Below are 24,674 nucleotides of genomic sequence, written 5' to 3' on the forward strand. Positions count from 1 at the left end.
TATTTACACATATTAATTTTGAAAAATCAACATAGTGCTTTAGTTATAAAATATAAAGGAGAAATAAAGGAACTATAATCAATGATATGTGTCTCAATATGTAAATGCTTTAGCATGAGGCACTAGAAGAGAAATTGGCAAACTATCATCGTCTGGCCAAAGATGTCCCACTAATTATTTTTTTTTCAAATTTTTATTAAGGTATTATATGTGTGCATATCTTACCATTATCCCCCCCACCCCACTCCCATACATGCCCTCACCCCCCAATGTTTTGCATCCGTTGGTTACTCTTATATGCATGTATACAAGTCCTTCGGTTGATCTCTTATTTCCCCCACCTCTCCCTAACCTTACTGCTGTAATTAGACAGTCTGTTTGATGCTTTACTGCCTCTGTAACTATCTTTTTGTTCATCAGTTTATAATGTTTTTCATTATCCCCAAATGAGTGAGATCATGTGGTATTTTTCTTTCATTGACTGGCTTATTTCACTTAGCATAATGTTCTCTAATTCCATCCAGGTGTCTACAAATGGTAGTAATTCCTTCTTTTTTATGGCAGCATAGTATTCCATTGTGTAGATGTACCATAGTTTTCTGATCCAGTCTTCTGCTGACGGGCACCTAGGCTGTTTCCAAATCTTAGCTATTGTAAATTGTGCTGCTAGGAACATAGGGGTGCATATATCCTTTCTGATTGGTGTTTCTGGTTTCTTAGGATATATTCCTAAAAGTGGGATTACTGGGTCAAATGGGAGTTCCATTTTCAGTTTTTTGAGGAAACTCCATACTGTTCTCCACAGTGGCTGCACCAGTCTGCATTCCCACCAGCAGTGCACGAGGGTTCCTTTTTCTCCGCATCCTCGCCAACACTTGTCATTTGTTGATTTGTTGATGATAGCCATTCTGACAGGTGTGAGATGGTATCGCATTGTCATTTTGATTTGCATCTCTCGGATAATTAGTGACTTTGAGCATGTTTTCATGTGTCTCTTGGCCTTCCTTCTGTCTTCTTTTGAAAAGATTCTATTTAGGTCCGTTGCCCATTTTTTTATTGGATCATTTATCTTCCTTTTATTAAGTTGTATAAGCTGCCTGTAGATGTTGGAAATTAAACCTTTATCAGTGATACCATTTGCAAATATGTTCTCCCATACAGTGGGGTTTCTTGTTGTTTTGTTGATGGTTTCTTTTGCTGTGCAAAAGCTTTTTATTTTGATGTAGTCCCATTTGTTTATTTTCTCTTTGGCTTCCATTGCCCTAGGGGCAGTATCACTGAAAAAGTTCTTTTGGCATATGTCTGAGATTTTGCTGCCTGTGGATTCCTCTAGTATTTTTATGGTTTCCCGTCTTATATTTAAGTCCTGTATCCATTTTGAGTTTATTTTTGTGTATGGTGTAAGTTGGTGATCTAGTTTCCACTAATTATTTTTGATCTGCCCAGGCATTAAGAATGGTTTTACATTTTTAAATAGTTGAGAAAAAAATCAAAGAATAATAATTCTTGTGACATGTAAAAATCAAACTAAATGCAAATTTTAGTGTCCATAAATCAAATTTTATTGACACGCAGACATGCCCATTTATTTATATAATGTCTGTGGCTGCTTTTCTACTACAACGAAGTTGAATGGTTGCAACAGAGACCATTTGGCCACAAAGTCTAAAATATTTCCTACATGGCTCTTTACTGAAAAGTTTGACTGCTAACTTACACACATAATTTCAAATATGTATATATATAATTAATGTAATGCTTTAACTATAATATAAAGGGTAAATACAAAGAGATAAATTACAATAAAATATGTATTTCAATTTGCAAATACTTGGGTATGATGCAGTATGGGCTTAATCACAAGGAACAACAACAGCCTGTAATTATTGGAATCGAGAGTCTAGGTCAGTGGTCGGCAAACTCATTAGTCAACAGAGCGGCAAACTGCGGCTCACAAGCTGCATGTGGCTGGCGAGCTGCAGTTTGCCGACCACTGGGCTAAGCAATTGCAGCTCATGTGGGAGCTAAAGGAACTCAGCAGATCCTCCCTCTACACAAAGCGTTGCTTTCAGACCCCTTGTTTGTATTGTTTTCTCTGACCCTGAATGAGGAGTCTGAACAAGGAGACTGAAATCAGAACAAGATTTAAAGAAAGGACATTCAAGCAGAGTTTTAACATTTACTATATATTAGACAAATGATAATTATGGTCTGAAATTACATTGTTTTCCTGCATTGGGACTAAGAGCTGAAATGTGAATGCGGTTTAATTGCTGAAGGGTTCAGCACAAGTGTATGTGTCACCATACTTTGGGGTGTACCCCCATATGAAATAGTATAGCCCCAATTCACCATCAACTGTCATAAATGTCAGATTATTATGAGGCCATGTCAGTATGAGCTCACAGATCCCTGTGGGATGTTCCAGTTTCTTGGGATTTCTGCTCTTCCTCCCTATGAAGTCCAAAGCCCTCACCATGATTATTTACCTTCTTATCTTCATTCTTCTGGGAACTGAGGAGAGCTGGCTGATTGCACCCTTCCCACTTCTAGTTTAGCTCTCCCAGCAAACTCCCTACCTCTCCATCCCTAAGAGTTCTGTGCATCTGTAGGATTTTTGCCTGGCTTGTGGATGGGATCAGCCTCCTCTCAATTCCAGCAGAGGGTGTGTGTGTGTGTGTGTGTAGGGAACAGAGGAAAAAAAGAGGCGAGTCGGAGGTAGAGACAAATGACAGGGGAATTCAAATAGGCTTAAATATATAATTATAGTCTATTTCTATTAAATAGAAATATCCTGAGTGCTTTTTATAATACTCCATGACAACATATTTACAGGATAATGATCTAATTGAACAGAAGGAGAGGGAGGGTTGCTATTGAATTTGTTAGTAGGACTTTTGGGGAGAAAAGTATTATTTTATGTATAGTCATGCTTTTTGCTTTGACAGCCAGGACACAGTACTTCTCTGCTATTATCTTAGTCTCTCTTTTTTGTTTTTCTTTTAGCTCAACAGAATTCACCAAAAATCCATGAAGGCTGGTGGGCGTATAAGGAGGTGGTCCAGGGAAGCTTTGTTCCAGGTAAAACATTTACTCTCATTTATAAGAAAAGAATTTGAATGAAATATGGCATTATTTCCAGAGTTTTACATTTGCTACATGGCATGTACTCTATTGCAAAAGGCAGTATACTCTGACTTATGTGTTAGATGAATACTCCATCAAGAGAAAGTGTATTGAGCGAGTGGCAATTTAACCAAGACTGAATTTTTCCATCTGAGTCTACATCTCAAGGTCCTTCCACCTGCAGGTGGCTCTGTCAGGGAGAGGGTGATGGGGGTTTGAGAGTTGAAGCTCTGTCTGCTGAATTTGGTGAAGTGAGAGAGCACTGTTTCTTAACACTAGTGAAGCAGGGAGTCTGGAAAGGATGGCCATGGCCATGTGGCCTGCTGGGATGCATGCTGTCATCGATGTCACTCCAGGAGCATCCATGGTCAGCACTTAGCAGATTAGGCCAAGCACCAGCTAAAAATAACAGGCAAAGAAGATGCTGTCATCATGCGGGGAGGGAACTGGAGACAGGTTGGAGGCAGAAACATACTGTGACTTTAGTTTAGAAGCAAGGTGGAGGGTCCCTGCCTTTCCCCACTCCCCTTATCCTAGCCGTGGTCCCCATCCTTCTGCTGTGTTAATGAAGACGTTAGTGAGGAGAGAAATAAGGGGAAGAGAAAGAATGTTCAAGAGAAGGATGGAAGGGAAGGCAGGTGAGATATTTCAAAGAATTTTAACTGCTTATATATGAGAGGGTAAAACAGAAAGCTTTTAAGAGGAGCCAATGTGGGGTCCTCACTCAGGCACTGAGAACAGATGACCTCATGTGTCAGTTGGAGTCTTCGTAATTGGTGGCAAGTGGAAAGAGCAGTGCTCCAGGTCACCTGGCTTATCCACATGGTCAATGTGATGTCATCTTCTCCTGTTCTTCTGTAGAGTTCACTACATTAGCTGTGTGCTGCGCCGGCACGGGCATGGTGAGGGAGAGTGGGGGGCTCAGGAAAAAGCCAACTGACTGCCAAACAGCCTCATAAACTGACATTATTAACTTCATAAATTCATTATGGTACATTTATTCCTTGGCTCAGTGGGATAGAAACTGGACTTGATTAATTCACCCGGAAATGATCATGTTTCTAATAATCTTATAACAACTTAATTAACACAAGCTATGTTCACATGGCATGTATAGATACATGATATTTTATACTACAACTGGGAATGTCCCTGTCCAATGGATGGAATGTTTATTTGTTGGTTTGTTTCCTGGGGAATGTGCTGTTTATATTCAAGATATCCTGGAAATTACATTTTTAAATCCTCACCAGAGGATAGCCTTCTATTGATTTTAGAGAGAGAGGAGGGGAGAGGAAGAGAGAGAACCATCAATGTGAGAGTGAAACATTGATCAGTTGCCTCCCATATGCTCCCCAACAGGGGATCGAACCCTCAACCTCTTATGTGCCCTGACTGGGAATCAAGTCCACGGCCCTTTGGTGTATGGGACAACACTCTAACCAATGGAGCCACCTGGCCAGGGCAAGATATCCTGGAAATTACATGTATAATTATATCATTGTTTTGGGATTATGGGGTTAGAGCAGCTAACAGCATTTCTCCAGGTTATAATAAGTCTTGCTAAATAAACTAGGCTTATTATAATGTTCTCTGTAATGACTAAAATGCTCATGGATAATACTGGCTAAGCACTGCAGGATTCTGCTTTTCTGCCCCACCTTTTTTGATGATTTCCCCCTCTGTTGACACATTCTTAACATGTGTTTAAGGCCATATTTTGAGTTTATTTCAAATTATTTTTAATTGTAGTAAATAAATTACATTTTTCCTTTATGGGTTGATTTAAGACTTGAACTTTTCCTCATTTCCAGTTTTAAATGAGATAATAAATATAAAGCCCGCTATCTGTGGTGCAGAAGGTATAGAGGTCTGAGCATGGACTCTGGGGTCATACCTGGAGATGAGTCCAGGTTCTAGGGCTTCCTGCTGGTATAACTGTCAGCACATTGCCTACCCACTCTCAGCCCCGAAGTCTTCATCTGTTGAAATGGAGATAAGGACTAAATTAGCTTCATGAGATTTTGTGAGAATTAAATTACACAATGCAGGGAGAGTGCTAATAGTGATATTGGTACATGTCAGTTTCCTTGGTATAACTATCATTCTTTTATCACCATAGCTGGATATTTGATACTTATCTACTTCAGCAAAGGCAGGGGGCTGAACTTTGGAAAATATGATATTGCAAATGAGTGTCTCTCCTGGTGCCCAGAACATGGAAGGTGCTTAGTAAAATGTTCCTTAAATTCCTCTACACAGTGGCCAAGTGAGAATTGACTTTATCATCCTCTGTATTTATCATTCCTGATGACCTTTGACTTCCTGATAAAGAAGACTGGTATCTGATTATTTCACTTTCTAAACTTTGGGAACTTTAACTCTGTTAAAAAATATATATAGGAGTCATGAGAATATTTGAATTAAGTAATTGTACCTGAGGCTCTAAGATCAGACAGACTCCAGATGACCTATTTTATCTGAGCTAATGCTTTAGGGCAAACAATGGACCCTTTATCTCTAATTATTATTGCTGAGTATAAGGCTGAGAGGGTTCTTTACTTTGCCACTGGGATTTTTTTTCAGGTTATGGATGTGTGAAAAAGAAGAGAACTTCACATGGCTAGACTACTTGGACAAGTTTTATGGTACCATAAGTTCTTTACAAGAGTGTCCAGAAGTAATTAGCAATTGGAATAGCAGTTGCGAATCTGTGACTTCAACAAAGGTTGTGGTGGATAGAAATATGCGATTTCTGTAGCAATAGCAAGCACAAGGTTGATTTAGGACAAGAATAGCCACCTTGGGTTAATTCAGTAGCATTTACAGAGTAGTCACCTGATACTGAGCACCACATAAGGGGCTGTTGATGAAGAGGTAACCCAGTGGTCGGCAAACTCATTAGTCAACAGAACCAAATATCAACAGTACAACGATTGAAATTTCTTTTGAGAGCCACATTTTTTAAACTTAAACTTCTTCTAACGCCACTTCTTCAAAATAGACTCACCCAGGCCGTGGTATTTTGTGGAAGAGCCACACTCAATGGGCCAAAGAGCCGCATGTGGCTTGCGAGCCGCAGTTTGCTGACCACTGAGGTAACCAATACATCCTTCTTATTCAAGGGTTAACCTACAGTCTAAGGAGAAAGATACACCATAAACCCATGACTCAGTATAACAAGGGATCTAATAGGATTGATAGAACATGTAAAGAAGGCCATAAAGTATTGGGATTCTGCCTGCCTGGTGTTTAACAGACTTTGCCATTTACCCGTTTAAATCCATACTTTCATCCAATCCCATCCATAACCACAGTATGCCTTGCAGGCAGAGCCCCAATTTTGTTTGAATGTGCCCAGGGAAGGAGCCCCTCCCCAGCCCCAGAAGATTACCCTTGGCTAATATCTACAACAATCATGGTAATTTCAGTCTCATAATGGCTAATTTTATGTGTCAACTTGGCTAGTCCACAGTACCCAGACATTTGCTCAAACATTATTCTAGAATATGTTTCTGTGAAGAAAGGTTTTAGATGAGATTAACAGTAGACTTTGAGTAAAGCAGATTACCCTCCTTAATGTTGGTGGGCCTTATCCAATCAGTTGAAGGCCTTAAGAGAAAAGGACTGAGGTCTCCCAAGGGAATTGTGCTTCCAGAATCCTTGGGTTTTTGGGCTGCAACATCAATACTTCCCTGGTTCTCCAGCCTGCCAACCTGCCTGCAAATTCCAGATTTTTCAGTTTCCACAATTACATGAACCAATTCCTTAAAATAAATCTCTCTCTCTCTGCACGCGTGCACATATACACACACACACTATAGGTTCTTTTTCTCTGGAAAACCTGACTAATATACTAATACAGACATGAACATATGATAAACAGTGCTATCCATGGCTTGTGAGGGAAAGCCTGCTGATCAAACTTGGGGACAAAAGTCACACTGGTGATGACAGAACAGAAAGGTGGAAAGAACCTGCATCTTTTATGGCCCATTCAGCATTGAGTTAACCACGGCATTGCCTCGGCATTGATTTTCTTAAGTGAGAAAACAAACCTCTTACTGTTGGAGCCACTTTGAATCAGGCCTTCTGTCACTTGCAACCCAATGCATTCTTCCAGGTTCAGGTTTCTCAGGACACCGTGGGAGGAAGGAAATTGGAACTGGGTCTTGACATTGTTTAGGATTATTCCAAGTGGAGAAGGAGGAGAGGGTAGGGAATGTCAGAGTAAACAGCACTGGCAAAGAAGATTGAAAATGCACTTGAGGGATGATGGGTACTTCTGAGTATCCAAAGGGCAGGGTACACAGTGGAGCCTGATGTGTGAAAAGGCCAGCAACGTCCTTAGAGGCCAGACAATGAAACTCTCTGTGTTCCAATTTCAAGAGCTAAGATACAATCCCTTCAAAAATAGAGGTATTGACCCAACCGGCATGGTGCAGTGGTTGAGTGTTGACCTATGAACCAGGAAGTGATGGTTCGATTCTGGTCAGGGCACATGCCCAGGTTTTGGGCTCGATCCCCAGTGTGGGACATCATGAGGTGTTTTATTTTCTTTTCCTGTTTTTTTGTTTTGTTTTGTTTTTTTGTTTTTTGTTTTTTATCATCCAGGCAACAGATGGTAAGCACCTATACTAAGACTGTGGAACCAAAAAAAAAAAAAAAAAAAAAAACCAGAAACAAAAACGGGTTAATTATGGGATTTGTTAAATAGCATTTAAAGTATATCTCTCTCACACATGTACATAACACATTTATAATTTAGCATAAATATATACACACATTTAACACACTTCAGAAAAAATGTGTGCCAAATACTATCTATTCACATTTCATTTATCCAAAACAGTAGGGAGATTGGGCATTCCCTTTAGTGAAGGCACTATGCTAGGAGCTAGGATTTCAAAAAGAGATGGCCACACCTCAAGTGTCTACGTAGAGATCCTAAGGATAATGGGAGGACAATAGACAGTTATAAGCAATTTACTCTTCCTCGGAGATATGACAAACACCATGGGATCATGACAATGAGTTTCTGTCTGAATGATGAATAGAGGAATTCATAGCTTCATTTCTGACCAGAATGGCAGAAGGGTGCTTTGACTCAGTGGCGCCATCCTCTGGTGTGTTCTTTAAAATTGAGTAGGAATGGTTCGCCGAGGCCCATGGTCGGCAAACTGTGGCTCGCGAGCCACATGCGGCTCTTTGGCCCCTTGAGTGTGGCTCTTCCACAAAATACCACGGCCTGGACGAGTCTATTTTGAAGAAGTGGCGTTAGAAGAAGTTTAAGTTTAAAAAATTTGCCTCTCAAAAGAAATTTCAATTGTTGTACTGTTGATATTTGGCTCTGTTGACTAATGAGTTTGCCGACCACTGGCCAGGCTAATCAACTAGTTCAACATGCAATTTCCAACCCTTCCTTGTTGGGTAGTTTTAAAAGCTTAAGATTGTTAGAAGATGAGGATAATTATACCTGTTGGCAGCCACCTGTGGTTTAGCAGTGATGCCTAATTACCTGTGTTGTTCAAAATGGCCAATTTTCTTTGCTTAAGAAAGGCTTATATTAGACACTGGTAAGACAAACAATAGCTCGCTTTTCTCCCAGCCGTGCTCCCAGTAGGGGATGCTTGCTGTCTAGGATGGCTGGCCTCGCGTCATGCATGACTCTCATTCCTCCACATAGTAAATGGCGCGCCTACTAGTTAGAAAACTAAATATTGCTTTTCTATTGCTGTGTAGCAAATAGCCACAGATTTAAACCTGAAATCGACACACATTGTCCCACAGTTTCCTGGGTCAGGAAGTCCAAGTATGGCTTCGCTGGGTCCTCTGCTCAGGGGCTCACAGTGCTGCCAAAGGTGTCAGTGCAGCTGTATTCTCATCTGGGGCCAAGTTTTTGCAGGTCCTTAACAGGATTCACTTCTTTTGGGTTATAGGACAGCGGCCCTAGGCCCTACAAGCTTTCCATTCCCCACAGGTAGTTCACAACATGGCTGATGGTTTCTTCAAGGCCAACAGCAAAGTGTGCTGCCTCAAATCTTTCCCTTCCTTTCTGGAAGGCCTTGTCTCTCCTTTTAAAGTTAGGCCTACTCAGAGTAATCTCCCTTTTGATCAACTCAGCGACACCTTTGGGGACCTCATTTACATCTGCAAAATGTGACCTACTCACAGGGTTGAAATCCCAGCGTTTCCTAAATTCCACCTCCTCTCAGATGGAGGTTTTTCATGGGGTGTGTACACCATTGTGACCTTCCAATATGAGTAGACTAGCCTAACATCTTCAAATTGAGAAGTAGGTAATAATGTTCTTTGGGTGGGATATTGCTTGTGTTGCCTTTACATGAAGAATATCCTCAAGAGAAAACCAGAGCTGGCTTCCCCCACCCCACCTCAGATTTCTTGGCCACTTTTCTCAGATTTACAATGGATGTAGAGGATGAGGGAGAAGGGGGGATTTAATATATGACTCTCAGGCTTCTTTCAATGTGCTAGAGAGTGGCGCTGTAGTCCATTGTTGAGATGCAGAAACCATTCAGTCAGGTGGGCAGGACAAGGTATGTAGAGACTCCTGTGGACAGCAGTGCTCAGGGGCCCATCCAGATGTCACCCCAAATTGCTTTTCCAACTTTTCCCCCTGCCCACCTCTCCCTGGCTCTTTTACCATATGACCATAGAACCTAGCTTCTCATATGTCTCCCCACTAGGGCCCACGTCCTTGTGTTTAGTGACCTTGCCTTTTGGCCTCTGACTCAGGCTCAGGGTTTTCTGTGTTTTCCAATGGTCTTAGGCTCTACAGCAGCGGTTCTCAACCTGTGGGTCGTGACCCACAGGTTGAGAAGCGCTAGCAGGGTCACCTAAGACCATCGGAAAACACAGATATTTACATTACGATTCATAACAGCAGCAAAATTACAGTTATGAAGTAGCAACGAAAATAATTTTATGGTTGGGGATCACCACAACATGAGGAACTGTATTAAAGGGTTGCGGCATTAGAAAGGTTGAGAACTACTGCTCTAAAGGGAAGAGGGTCCCATAGTCCCCAAGCTTACCTATCCTCCAGCATCCTTCAAGACACCATATATATATATATATATATATATATATATATATATATGTATATATATATATATATATATATACACACACACACACACACACACATATATATATATATATATATATATATGTAAATGTATATATCTATAATTCTAGAGGCCAGATGTTCTAACACCCCTCTTTAATACCCTGCTTTATGACATCAGTTTCTCTGCTACAAAAATATATACAAGCCTTGTTTGGTTATAGCATTTAATTTTAATTTGCATTTTACAGAGTCCTGTGGCATATTGTTTGGTCAAGGGAGCCAGTCAGTTCTTACTGTGTAAGTTCTTGTTTTATGTTGAATTTCCTTGAGCAGGTAGTCAGTGGGTGAGCACCCTAGTCTCCGTCCCTGAACTTTGCTTTTGTCATTACCAATCTTCTTCCTCCTTTGGGTCATGGAACCAGCAAGGAATATCAGCAAGTGCAAGCTGGCTTGGCTATTCCATGAAATCTTAGGCAAGTCACTTAGTATCTCAGTGTCTTGATTTCCCCACTTACAAAATCAGGATGTTGAGTGAAATGATTTTTCCAAGACCCATTCTGGCTCCAATATTCTCTGAGAGTTTGCTAATGCGATACATGATTGGTTTGAGATATGTATTTAGCAACATTAAGAAATAGAATATTGATTTTATTCACAGGATAATCATGTTATGTTCTCAATATCAGTGTTTGGAAATGGAGTCGCTGATATAAGTGTGTCTCTCCAGATTTCTGATCTCTCATCTCTAAGAGAAAGCAAATAGAATTTAATGGAGGCATTCCCCTCAGTATAGGAGGGTGATGTTACACTGACTCATCACCCTCAATTATACTAGTAAATATCTTAGCTATAGTGTTTCCCAGAAATTGGGATGTGTGGAAATTAAAATTTACTCAGAGCCTGATATGTGCCAAACACCCTGCTAGACATTGGGGATCCAAAAGGGAATAAACTAATGCTCCTGATCTTAAAGAGAGCCTTGACAAGTTTAGAGACAGACGGGCCAATTACCTGGTCAGGGGTGTGAGATGGGAGTGGGGAGACAGGAGAAAGCAACTAACTCTGCCTTTGGGATCAGAGAAGGCTTCAGGGTTGAAAACTTCTCTTGAGATAGTTCTCTTTTGTTGTTGTTATTAATCCTCACCCAAGGGTATTTTTTTTTCATTGATTTTTAGAGAGAGTATAAAGGAGGGGGGAGAGAGAGAAACCTCCATGTGAGAGAAACTCATTGACTGGCTGCCTCTCAACTGGGATGGAGGATTGAACCTGCAACCCAGGTACGTGCCCTTGACTGGTAATCAAATCAGTGCACAGGCTAATGCTTTAACCACTTAGCAACACTGGCCAGGGCAAGATAGGTCTTAAAAGATAGGTAAGTATATGTTAGGTGAACAGGATGGAAAAGGACATACCTGGCAGATTAAACGTAATGGAATCTGATCTTCTGCTAAATAACAGATTGTAAACTTCTTGTAGGCAGTAGGCACTCCTCTTTACCATCTCATCTCTGACAGTGCCTACTATAGAGCTGTGTGGTAGAGAGTGCACTGGTCTCAGAAGATTATGCTTTTGTGTCCTACCCCGTCATGCACCGACTATATGTTGCTGGCAAATCACCTACCTTCTCAGAGCCTCGGTTGACTCATTTGTAAAATAAGGATAGTAAAGCCTATATCTGAAACATTTTTATAAAATGAAATTGTGTACTAGACCCAGATGTGCCTTATGGACTCTTGAGAGTACCCAAAGGTATTGCTATTTTTGTTAGCATAATTTTGCATTCGGCTACCTAAGGTTGCCAGGAAGAGACTTGCTTCATTTTACCACTAGTCTGAGGTCCTGCTACCTCCCTCTCATCCAAGGAGGCCCTGGAGACCTTTTAACGGTGTGTTAACAATAGCACATTGTACACAAAGATGCAACTTGAGCACAAATGCACATGAAGCCTCCGATAGGCTCCACTCCAAAGAAGTCTTGTTTGTTGTCCGGTTGCAGCCATCCAATGGGGAGCACTCCTGTCGTGTGGGCTTTTGCACCAAACCTTCTCAGAGGTACATGGCTCTCCTAGTACTACACGCTAATCCCTGGTCCAGTCAACACAAGCATCTGCAGCCAGTCTACCTCTTGGGAAACACTTCTAGACCTAGCCAGTCCGAGGTATACCAAGAGTGGCTCATTGGCAGGGGTCCCCTCTCGGTGCAGGCAGAAGGGAACACATCAGCTGTAGAGAATTTAATAACAATACTGAAACCCACCAAATGTTTTATCTGCTTTTTATTACCCCCCATGTGCTAGAAATTCTAAGAATGCCAGTGATAAAATAACCACTCTGTGAAAAAAAAAAATTGTATTGGTCTGAGCTCTAAACAATGCCTGTGGTTGCTGTTGTGTTTTAATAATAAATGTGTAATCTTTAAATGAGCGCATTTTTGTTACTTATCCTTTAATAAGCACTGTGTCTACAAAGAAGTTAATTAGGGGGATTCTCAGTTATTCTATTAGCTTCTAGTACACAGGGACTCATCTACATGCGTTTGTTCCCAGAGGGCAATGCTAAGGGTCCAGAACTGATGGAGTTCACTCTAGGGAAGACCCTGTCACCATCCCCATAGTACCATGTCTTCCTTCCTGAATTTAAACAGTTGATTCAAAATAAATGACACCAGCACTGCAATTGTACACACAAAGACCCAAAAAGTGAATTACTTCAATCATGTCATTCTGAGGGACTATTTGGAGTTTTCATTTGTACTTAAAATTTAAAACACTGAAGCAGAAAGTAAACTGCAAGGCATAATATTTTTGTTTCATAACGGCAATTTTCAACTCATCCATGAAATATTTGATTGAATCTGAAAAAAAATGCTTTTATCCTTGAAATTTTAAAGTTGTTGTTTGTCTTAAAACTAAGGAAAAATAGTTGTTATTGAATGTTGTGTGGGATTATTATTGAAAATAATTGTTTTTTGAGAGAGGGGGGCACTGAAACAAATAATCTGCTCCTGAGTAAAATACGTGAGGTACGCCACTGTATACAGCCTTAGGTTTAGTAACTTTACAATCACAGAAAAGCCACCCAAGGGGTGGGGAACCCAAAAGCAGAGTTCAAGGCTGCCTTCTGGCAGAGAAACACCTGGTTTCTCTGAGTGATGCTAACTGAGTTAACATCCCTAGCTTTGGCCTCATTATCTCCTGGCTTCCTAGCTAGCTTAAAATCCATTCTCCCCTCCTCCTGGCACAGCCTCCTATTTGAAAGACATGCCTCAGTTACTTTCACAGGCCACAGAGACATCTTCTTTGAAAAGCAGCTTGGTGAGCTGTTGGGAGGTACCTTGTCAGGGTAAATACTGCTCATTGAGTTGTTGTGTGATAACGGAGTGTTTGCAAAATTGCCAGCAGGATACTTCACACTCAGGTTATACATTCCTTGTCAGATGGAAGATAATCAAAGGCAGCTAGACTGTAACCCCCAACCAGGGATCCTACTTCTTATATCTACAAGAGGATGACAGGAGGTGCCTGTGGACTTTGTTCCAGAATGTTAGCTTCTATAACATTCACAAAAAGACAGACTATATAACAAAAGCTTTATGCAGCAAGTATCCAGCATAGGATGCTTTTAACTTTGCAGATTTGGCAATAGGAGGGAGCCAACCCCCCTCCTCCCATACCAGACTGGATTTCAGGGTCCCAGTGTGTTGATAAGGGCTAGAAGGGGGGCCTCCTTTTCCCCACCCCCAACCCATTCCATGCCTCCTTATAACTGGCCCCCACAACAGCTGTGATGATTTTTGCATTCCAACTCCAAATTGCCCTTCAACCTGTCCTCTCCCCTCATGGAATAGAATTAGGCCACCTTTTCCTGCCAAGTGCCAACCCATTGGCTCCTTTTCAGCCCGGGCTCCAATTGTCAATGGTTCTCCTTTTTAAAAATTTTTAATTGATTTTAGAGAGAGGAAGGGAGAGGGAAAGAGAGATAGAAACATCAATGATGAGAGCTAGCCTCCTACTGGAGATCAAGCCCCCAAACTGGGCACGTGCCCCAACCCGAGAATCAAACCATGACCTCCTGGTTCATAGGTGGATGCTCAACCACTGAGCCCTGCTGGCCTGGCACTCTTGGAGATTTGACTGTTTTTTCTCCCCAGAATGATCTTTCTAACACTGTAGTGGTTGCCCAGAATTATGCCTCATTTTAGAGTGTTTTATATTTAAATCATGCCTTTCTTGCATTTATTTTTCCTGGGAAAATGCTGCCCAGGTTGATCAGAAAAACTTATACTTTTATCTCATCGGTATGAAAATATGTAAGTAATATATCACAATATTATTATACATTATATATATATGTCATTTTATAATATATCAGTATCACAGTAGTATATTTATACTTCCCAATTTTTAATTATGTATTTTGTTATGGCAACTACTTTTTCTTGAAGTTTGGGTTTGAATAACTCAATGATTGTGGTGCCATCATCTGGATTAGTGAACTGTGATAAGTATGGGTTTGGAGTGGGGAGAGTCCAATATTCTGTCTTCGCCATGTTGACTTTGACATGCTTCTGAAACACTCAAGAGGAGGCAAGATGGTGACAAGAGAGTTCTAATGGGAATGTACATTGGCCTTCTGCCCACATACAAACAGCATTTAAAACCATCGATCACTTATTGGGGTGATCACTTCATAAGTTGCATAAATATCTAATCACTATGTTGTACACCTAAAACTAATGTAATATTGTATGTCAACTGTAATTGGAAAATTAAAAAATTATTTAAAAATTTTAAAGATTATCCAGGTTGGTTTAATTTTACTCCATTACCAAAGTTTAAGATTCCTACTATGTTTATTAGCAATATCCTAAATTTTCTTCCATTCAAAAAATATTGAAAACATTAACCTTTCACTTAATTTTAGCATAGGTCTAATAAGTATCATGTATATCAAAAGGATGACTCCCAAATAATAGTCACGACTTTTGAACACCATTGGCATTTTCTGTATTTATTTTTAACTCTGAGGACAATCTTGTCAGGAAGCCATTATTAACACCTTGTTCTAGATCTAAAAACTGAGGCTCCGGGTGACTGATAGACTTTCCCATCACCATACCACCAGAAAGGGAGAAAGCTATAATTTAAACATGGAACTTCAAATGCTATTTCTGCCCTTTATATATCTCTATTAAAAATTCTGAAATAGACTTTCCTCTTAACAAACAAACAAACAAACCACCGAGTGAATAAGATTGCCTAAAGAGAAAATGTAGTTCACAAATAGATTAGAAACCAAGAAAAGCCAACATTTTAGGAGATGGGCAGAGCAGGAGGAAGTTTACCTACTATGACAACTCACGTTAACATAGGACTACATAAGCATTTGTTTGATTTAACAAACATACCACACTTAATCTCGTGCCAGGCGTGATTCCAAGCATTTGGCAAATGTTAATTCATTTACTCCTCACAGCCATCCCATGCATGTGAAAGTTTAGTGTTTTACTCAATGTCACATAGTGAATGACAGAGCCAGGACTCTAACCCAGATTTTCTAGTATAGTACTTCTTAGCATCCTGTGGTCTCACCTGGGATTAGGGAGACCCATTCTTAATATGGCCAGAAGTGAAAGTTTCTTCATATAATCTCTATTATGAGATCTGCACTCAACATCTATAGAATGTAGAGTGTAGAGGTGTTATCTCTTTTCCGCATCAGCACGGAAAAGGAACGGGTCCGATTCTGAGTGGAGGAGCTGGGGATTAAGAAATAAAAGAAAGAAAGAGACCAGATAAAAAGATAGAAACAAAGCTGGGAGCCAGGTGGGACGCCATCCTCTCTGATGGAGAGGCAGGGACCCCCTGAGCCCACGCAGCGCATTTATTTTATACCCCCAAATACCAGGAAGTATCACCAAAACTTAGGATCAAAGGAGCTTATTTGCATTCTTGAGTAGGCCCTAGCATTCCTGGTGCTTGCCTGGATTTACATATCCAAGTCTGCTAGGCCAGCACCTGGGCTGATATGAATGAAGGCCAAGCTGATAACACTCTCCACCTTCTTGGGGAGAGTGTATCCCAGACGCGGCTGGCTCTGCCAGTTGCCTCGGACTCAGCTGACAACAATTTAAAGAAATGCCCATGTGCCTTCCCAGGCGGCCCTTTACAGTAGAGAAGAATTTAAAAGCAAACCAAAGAGCAAATTATGATGATGGAAGAGGATCTGAGAGTCCCAGTACCTCTAACATAGAAAACATCATTAGTGCAAAAAAAAATGAGGACTGATACATAGACCAGTATTGATAACCTAATATTGACTTGGACTTAGAGCTCCATGGTTATAATTGAGCAATGAAAGCCACACTTTCTCTCCAACAGGGATGTAGTTTTTCTAAGCTGTTGATTTAGGAGGTCACTCAAGAATAACTCAAAAAGGGAGGTAGGGTGTTCATCTTAATGATATAAGGAATCTTTGTTATTTCCCAACCATAGGATCTCTGATTAGGTAACCATCCACACTCTGCTCACACATATTCTGTGTCCAGTCAGTGCCACCTCTGGGGGGACCTGTTCTAATAAAGAAAAGCCTGATTATTTAGAACCTTCTCTGTACCGTTCAGACAAATATCTCTTTCTTTATCTCCCTCCTATTTATCTGCTTTGTCCCTCATAATCACATAGAATATGTATATATATAAAAGCCTAAGCGACCATTACAACGGAACGACCAGAACAACCAGACCGACCAGTCGACCAGTTGCTATGATGCACACTGACCACCAGGGGGCTGCCCCCTGGTGGTCAGTGTGCTCCCACTGGCGAGTGCCGCTCAGCCAGAAGTCAGGGTCATGGCTGGCGAGCATAGCTGTGAGTGGCAGCAGTGGCAGGTACAGCGGGCCAGAATGAGTGAGAGTGGCACAGTGCTGGCTCAGGCTCCTCCCTGGCCACCTGCTCCTTGGCACACTGCTACATCCCTCAGGGGATATCTTACTCTGCCTGTGGGGATTGGGCCTAAACCAGCAGTCAGACATTCCCCAAGGGGTCCCAGATTGCGAGAGGACGCAGGCCAGGCTGAGGGACCTCCCATCCCCCATGCACGAATCCATGCACTGGGCCTCTAGTATGATATTTAAATAATTGACAGCTACTATGGGGTTCCCTTCAAGTCTTTTTTATTTGGATTAAAATCCTCTGATTTTTTATAGAGCATGGCTTTCAGACCCTCTCACCAAACTAGTCATTATTCTTTAGAAAAACTCTAATGTGTTACTTTTACACTCAAATGTGATTGTCAGAAATAAATATTCTAAATACACAGTGAATGGGTCAATTGTTTCCCAATGGCATCTAAAATTGGACTTCTGTTAATGCAGTGTAAACCGGTATTAACATTTTTTCCAATGTGTAGAGATTTAATTTCTAGGTCTAGCTGAACCACAGGTAATATAAAACACATTTATTTCTCACCCCATTGATGTATGGGTTGCAGAGGTAATCACAGAAAGCCATGGTTCATCCATCTGTCTGAACTTTGAGTGATTGTTTGTGCTGATATCAGATTAAAATATCAGTGTAACTTTCATTCCCTGAATCAAAGCAAGTGCCTGTTGTTTAAGATGATCACTTCTCCTCTGAAATTTCTTATCAGGTGCCAGCTATAAGGAATAGAAATATTTTTTAAGTCCCTATTGACAGTGAGAATGTAGAATCAATCTAATATTTAGAGGAGAAAGTTGCTCATCCTGGGCTTTAATGCTGTAATAAGGATACTTACAGACAGAGAAGTGCTCTATATGTATGTTCAATCTCAGAATCATTTCAGGGTCAGGAAAATAAATATTTCTCCAGATTCTTAAGAACCAAGTTGGAAAAGGGGGAATGATTAAACCACATTTCACACATCAAATTGATTACACAAGAGTAATCATAAAATGGGAGAGTTGGGAACAATTTTAGAAATCATTTAATTCATTTTAGAGGTGAAGAAAGTGAGACTGAGAGAAGGAAAAGTATTGCATATGACCACATAGATGGATTATGGCCCAACAGGCCTTCTGAACCTCTTACCCCCAAACCCCAGCCAAAATTCTACTATAGTATTTGGAATGTTTCTTGAAAGACATCATCGCTTTAAAATTATTTCTAAATAGGGCTCAGAGGAACACCATGGGCTTAATTGCAAGCACATTGGTATGGTTAAGACAAAAAGAAAAGGATAAACAAAAATTTGTAAGAAAAATGTCAAAGAGTGTAGGGCAGGGAAGCAGTCAGGAGGACTAGAATTAATTACCCCTTAGTGTGTGGAGCCTGTCTCAATTTTCAGAATGCTTGCAAAATATGATGAATGCTTTGCCCCCTGAGGTAAGTAGTCAGGCAGGACAGATCTGATTTTGTCCCCTGAGGACCCAAAGGCTCAAAGTGGGTGAGTGACTTGAACAGAGTAACTCAGCTATCAGTTGGCAGAGTCATGGTCAAAGTCTAGGCTATTAAACATTGTTCAGGGTTGTTTTCACTGCACAATGTTTCTCCACATAATGATTAATTATGATGCACCCTTTTAATTGCAAGTTTACCTGCTCTTGCATCGGTAGTTCTGTTGCCCTTTACTAGATCAATTAATGGACACCGAGTCTCTGTTCACATCTGCTTTACATTTAATTTGCTCTACTCTTGTGCATTCTAATTCATGAAAGCAACGTGGCATCACACAGAATCAGACTCACTGCAGCGCTGCCACTTATTTGCTGTGTGATTTGGGCAATGGATTAATAGCCTCTCCAAGCTTCTGTGGGCTCATTCATGAACTGGGAATCATAACACCTACTTCACAATGTTTGTGTGAGGATAAAATGACTCACAAAGAATGTGTCTACTGGGTACTTGGTGACTTCTTTTCTCTCCTCTCACTTGCTCTCTCCAAACTTCAGTTCTGTTTATCACCTTCAACTCTCCAGGGTAATGTATTACTTCTTTATGAATTTTCTTATATGTGTCTAAATTATTTTTAAAATTCTTTTTAAGCATGACACATTGTTCCCTCTATCCATTCAATGGCTATTGATTGAGTGCCTTCTGTATATCAAGCACTTAGATGCAGTAGGTACAAATGGATAGAATATAGACCTAGATAAGTGTGGTCCTTCACCTTGTGATGCTTACATTCCAGAGTAGAGACAGGGATTCAAATAGGTAAGTAAACAAATGAAGTATAATTTGGGAAAAAGTGCTGTGCCCAGCTGGCGTTGCTCAGTGGTTGAGCATCAACCTATGAAGCAGGAGGTCACAATTTGATTCCCAGTAGCCCGAGTTGCAGGCTCGATCCCCAGTGGGGGGCTTGCAGGAGGCAGCTAATCAATGATTCTCTCTCATCATTGATGTTTCTATCTCTCTCTCCCTCTCCCTTCCTCTCTGAAATCAATAAAAATATATTTTGAAAGTAAGAAAGAAGGAAGGAAGGAAGAAAGGGAGAGAGGGAGGGAAAAAGGAGAGGGAGGGAGGGAGGGAGGAGGGAGGGAGGGATGGAGGGAGGGAGGGAGGGAGGGATGGAGGGAGGGAGGGAGGGAGGGAGGGAGGAAACAAACAGTGTTGGGGCAGAGGATAATGGAATGTGAGCAAGGTCAGAGAGTGTGGTATGACACAGAAATCAAGCTTAAAGTATGATAATTTTTCATCATTTGGGAGAAAGATAAAGGAATTCTAGACTGAGGGAACAGAATGACCAAAGGCATAGAGGTTTGAAAAGTCATGGTATATATGGGGGAAATACAGACCATCAGCATGGCTAGGACAATCTTCATGGAAGGATGTCTGGGAAGGGAGTGTGGACTACTTTCACCTAAAGTCATATCACAGAGGTCAGGTCCTTGGGCATAAAGTGAGAGTGAAGAATTCAAATCACTATTCCTTACATTCTCAGGAGGAGAGTTTTCTGTTGGCTTATTTTTGGAAAAACGTGTTGGTTCTTTGACTAATTACTGTCTATCACCTTTACCTTCTTATATGCAAATCAGTGGTGTTGCATGAAAAGTCTGATGCAGTCCACTAAGAATTAAGCAGATTTTAAAATTGCATATCCTGGTTTTAAATTCAGGTGTCACTCAATCTTGCTTGATCTTTGGAGTGTCTATATTGTATCTCCTTCTTAAAACTTTCTTCTCTTAATTCTAGGATAATATCTCATAAGTCTTCTCTTCCACTTCTCAATACTGGGCATTGGTGTACCAGGGGTCCTCAAACTATGGCCCACGGGCCACATGCGGCCCGCCGAGGACATTTATCCAGCCCGCCGGGTGCCGCTGCCTGTCCTGCTTAGCAGCCGACTCGTCCCGGGCCCACAGTGCGCATAGGAATTTGTTCATAGTTTTTTTAAAACACTATAGTCCAGCCCTCCAACGATCTGAGGGACAGTGAACTGGCCCCCTGTTTAAAAAGTTTGAGGACCCCTGGTACACCCTCTTCTCTCTACAGAATATCACTGGGTCATGTGATTCACGTCTATGGATCCTCAACTGCCAACTGGGAGATCCCAAATTGACATAGCCAAGATCTTTCTTGAGCTCTGGACAGTTTCACTTAGATATCCTACTTATTTCCCAAATTGACCTCCCCATCTTTTTTTCAGAATCTGCCCCTCATTCATCCATATCATCCATCTATATCATTCTCTCTTCCTCTGTCATAATGCAAATGCTAGTTTTTCACTCTTCTTCACTGGTTACCCATGGCCTTTATGTAAAAAGAGGCTGTTGAAGACACTTCTTCATTGTCTGGCCTTGCCTGTCACATTATCTTCACCCACACCTCATATTGCAGGTCTATTCATGACTATGAATGTATTCTGCTCTGACACCCCACCGTCACAATGCTAATAACAATTGCTCATGTTCATTAAAGGCTAGCTGTGTTTCAGGCACTATGCCAAAGCACTTTATATTTATTACCTTATGTAATCCATGCATCAGCCCTGTGCAGCAGGTTCTTTTAGTGTCCCTGTTTTTGGGAGAGGACACTGAGATTTGGAGGTTAAATAACTTACCCAGGCTTGCATTTAATAAGAGCCAGAGCCAGAATGCCTACTGTTAGGCATGATGCTATGCTGCTTGTCACATGCCTTACACAAGCTGTCTCCCTGCCTGGAATTTCCTCTTCCCACCTGTTTATTTTGACTGGTTGACTACTATTTATGCTTTAAGATGCCTCAGGTGTCATCTCCTACAAGAAGTCTTCTCTGTGGTCCCACTGCTTCCTATTCTCTTAGGGTTCATACACACTCTATCATCTATTATCCAATTTTCTTCCACTAGACCTCTAGCGCATGTCACATTCATCTTTTTCTCTCCAGAAACTAGCACAGCACCCAGGATTTAGTCAGAACTTCCTACATAATTTTAGAATAAGTTTTTGATTGAAGCCCCAATTCCCTCCGTCACTGGCTCTGTGACCTTGCATAGGAAATTGAGTCAATATCCCTGGCATTTTTCTTCTTGAGTGTAAAATAAAGAAGTTGGATCAGAGCAGTGGTTCCTCAAGTATATATCAGCATCAATATCACCTGGGGACTTGTTGGAAATGGAAATTCTCCAGCTCTTCCCCAGATCTGCTGAATCAGAATCTCTGGGAGTGGGGTCCAGAAACCTCTGTTTGCAGCAAGCCCTCCTGTGATACTGATGTGTGGCCCTATTTGAGAACTGCTAGACTAGGGGTTGGAAACTATGACCCAGGGGTCATATCCCACCTGAGGTCTGTTTTGTACAGAAAAGTTTTGACAGTGTCTCAACTAAATGATAGGATCACCATGGGCCTTTTCAGTTCTATGCTTAATCAGCAGTGAGTCTAGTGTGATATCCCTGATTGATAAAGGACTGCCAGTCTGCAGACTTGGGTTCTGGACCACGTGGTCCTACCTTGCTATAATGTAACTTATTTCTACTCTCCAAGGCTCATTTTTCTCATGCTGAAAAATGACTTTGGAGTAAGGTTGCTATATAAGTCAGTGTCCAGTTAGAAAAAACCCCAACCATGCCAGGTACCTCAAACAAGGGGAATTTAATACAGGAAACTGGGGTACACAGATATGTGAAAGGTAAAGGTGCACAGATATTTGGTTCTGGGCAAAAAGGGCGAGCCAAGGCAACTTGGCATGAATACATCCAGAGAGAAACTCCAATGTTAAAACCTGGAGAGCAATAAGGAAGAGGCCACACGCAAGAATGTGGGAATTGGGAGGTGCGTCCTGAAGGACTATAACTCAAACCAAAAAGAGGACAGCATGATGAGCTAAGAAAGCATTGCCCTGTGCCTGGTACTTGGATGGCCAAGTGGGGCACCACCTTATGGTTTCTTGGATCAATAAAGGGCCGTAGCCCTATAGGTGCTTGGAATATCAAAGAAGCTGTGGCCCAGCAGTAACTAGGATACTCGGGGCAATGCAGTCCTACAGCTGAAGACTGCATTGGGCTGGTACTCCACTGAGGAGTGTAGGGCCCTGCAGGCTGTCCTGGGATTGCTGGGGAAAGCTGAAAGGTGGAGTCATAGCTGTTTGTTGTTGCTGCTACAGTAAAGTTGACAGAAGCTAAAGCTAGAAAGGGGCCTCCTGCTCCCTCCTTCCAACTTCCAATTTCCCACTGATGCCTTTCATTGGCAGAACCTAACATGAGGCCAGAACAGAGAATAGAAATGGGGAGGGAGGGTCTTGGAGCTGAGACAGGCAAATAATCAGCAGGGTCATTTTGATGACCTTCCAGGTCTATTTCTACTTGGAGAATTGTATTATATATGTATACTAGAGGCCCGGTGCATGAAAATTCATGCACTGGAGGGGGATCCCTTAGCCCAGCCTGCCCCCTCTCATAGTCCGGGAGCCCTCAGGCGTGGAGGGCAACCCAGCGATAAGGGGAAGGCGACACCTCATCACATCTCTGCCGCTACCACTGCCGGCAGCGCAAGCCTTGGCTGGCCCTGGTTACCTGAGCCATGGGCTGGCCCTGGGCAGCTAGGCAGCCATCATCCAAGGCTTGCCTACATCTCAGGCTGGCCCTGGGTGGCTGGGCAGCCACCATCCGAGGCTTGCCTGCGCCTCAGGCTGGCCCTGCATGGCTGGGGGGCTGAGGGAACTGGGTGACTCTGGAGGCAGGCGCCCTGGCGGGGGTGAGGGGACTGGGCACCGCCATCTTGTGGCTGTGGGCACTGCCATTTTTGAGGGTGTGGCAGTTAATTAGCATATACCCTCCTTATTGCCTGTGGGCGCTGCCATCTTTGAGGGTGGGGCAGTTGATTAGCATATTCCCTCCTTATTGGCTGTGGGTGCCACCATCTTTGAGGACAGGGCAGTCAATTAGCATATTTCCTCCTTATTGTCTGTGGGCGCCGCCATCTTTGAGGGCGGGACAGTCAATTAGCATATTCCCTTCTTATTGGCTGTGGGCACCGCCATCTTTGCAACAGCATGAGGGTCAATTAGCATATTCCCTCTTTATTAGATAGGATTGATTGCATAGAAAAGTCATGGGCACAGTCATGCCTCCTTCAGCCACCTCATACATAATAGGACCTAACCAACCTTTAAGCCTGGTATTGTCCTGATCCCTGATGGCAGGACTCTAAAGGGGCCTGTTTACCTCTGGAACATTTTAGACCAAGACAAGTATAAAGCAAAGGAATGTTTTGTTTTGTTTTGAGCAACAGTTATGTCTCAGGGACTCATTATTTCCCAATGCAATGTTCACCAGTAGATTGAATTTCAGTTCTCCCAAGAATGTTCTGAGTCTAGACTACTCTTTTGTCATTTATATTCACACTCATTCACTCTGGCTTCAAGGGAAGTCTACAGGCTTCTAAGGACCTTTGCTTCTCCCCGAAGTACCTCTCCAGCCCCATCCCAGCTATTCTGTTCTCTGCTGACTAGAGCTGTGCCCTAGACTAATTGCTTTTCTTTAGTAAAATATAGTTCTTACTTTGCGTTGAAGAGCCTTTCAAACACTAATTCATTCAATCCTCATAGAAACCCCATGATGCAGGTGCTGTTATGAGCCATATTTTGCAGGTGAGGAATTGAGACTTGGAAAGGTCAAGTCACTTTCCTGAGGACACACAGGTGAAATGGGAGAGCAGGATTGCACTGGATGCAGACAGTCTAGCTTCAGACCCCATGGATCACCACACTAAAATATGATGGACTCCCATGAACCCATCACCCATGTCTGCCACATCTGAAAATGCTGCTTTATTTGTTTTATCTCTTTCTCTTCTAAGAAATAAAGCTATAATTATAGTTAAAAGCATCTGTGAACCACTCCCTAATCTTTCTTTTCTTTCCTTCCTAAAGCAAACACTGGCCAAGTTTTATATATGTATAACGTATTTTATATATATACATACACACACACACACACACACACACACACACACACACACACATATATATATATGCATATATATACATATATATTACTATGCAAAA

General features: G+C 41.7%; 1 protein-coding gene across 2 annotated transcripts in view; it reads left to right on the top strand.

The window, feature by feature from the left end:
• CA10 (carbonic anhydrase 10) overlaps window positions 1-24,674 on the top strand; it is a 387,282-nt gene that overhangs the window by 67,165 nt on the left and 295,443 nt on the right. For both annotated transcript variants that reach the window (XM_080680847.1, XM_080680848.1), the window contains exon 3: window positions 3,007-3,081. In XM_080680847.1, coding sequence (XP_080536973.1) covers window positions 3,007-3,081 — 75 coding nt within the window. The remainder of the gene's footprint in view (window positions 1-3,006; window positions 3,082-24,674) is intronic.

Source organism: Plecotus auritus (genome assembly GCF_963455305.1).
Source record: "Plecotus auritus genome assembly, chromosome: 7".
NCBI lineage: Eukaryota > Metazoa > Chordata > Mammalia > Chiroptera > Vespertilionidae > Plecotus > Plecotus auritus.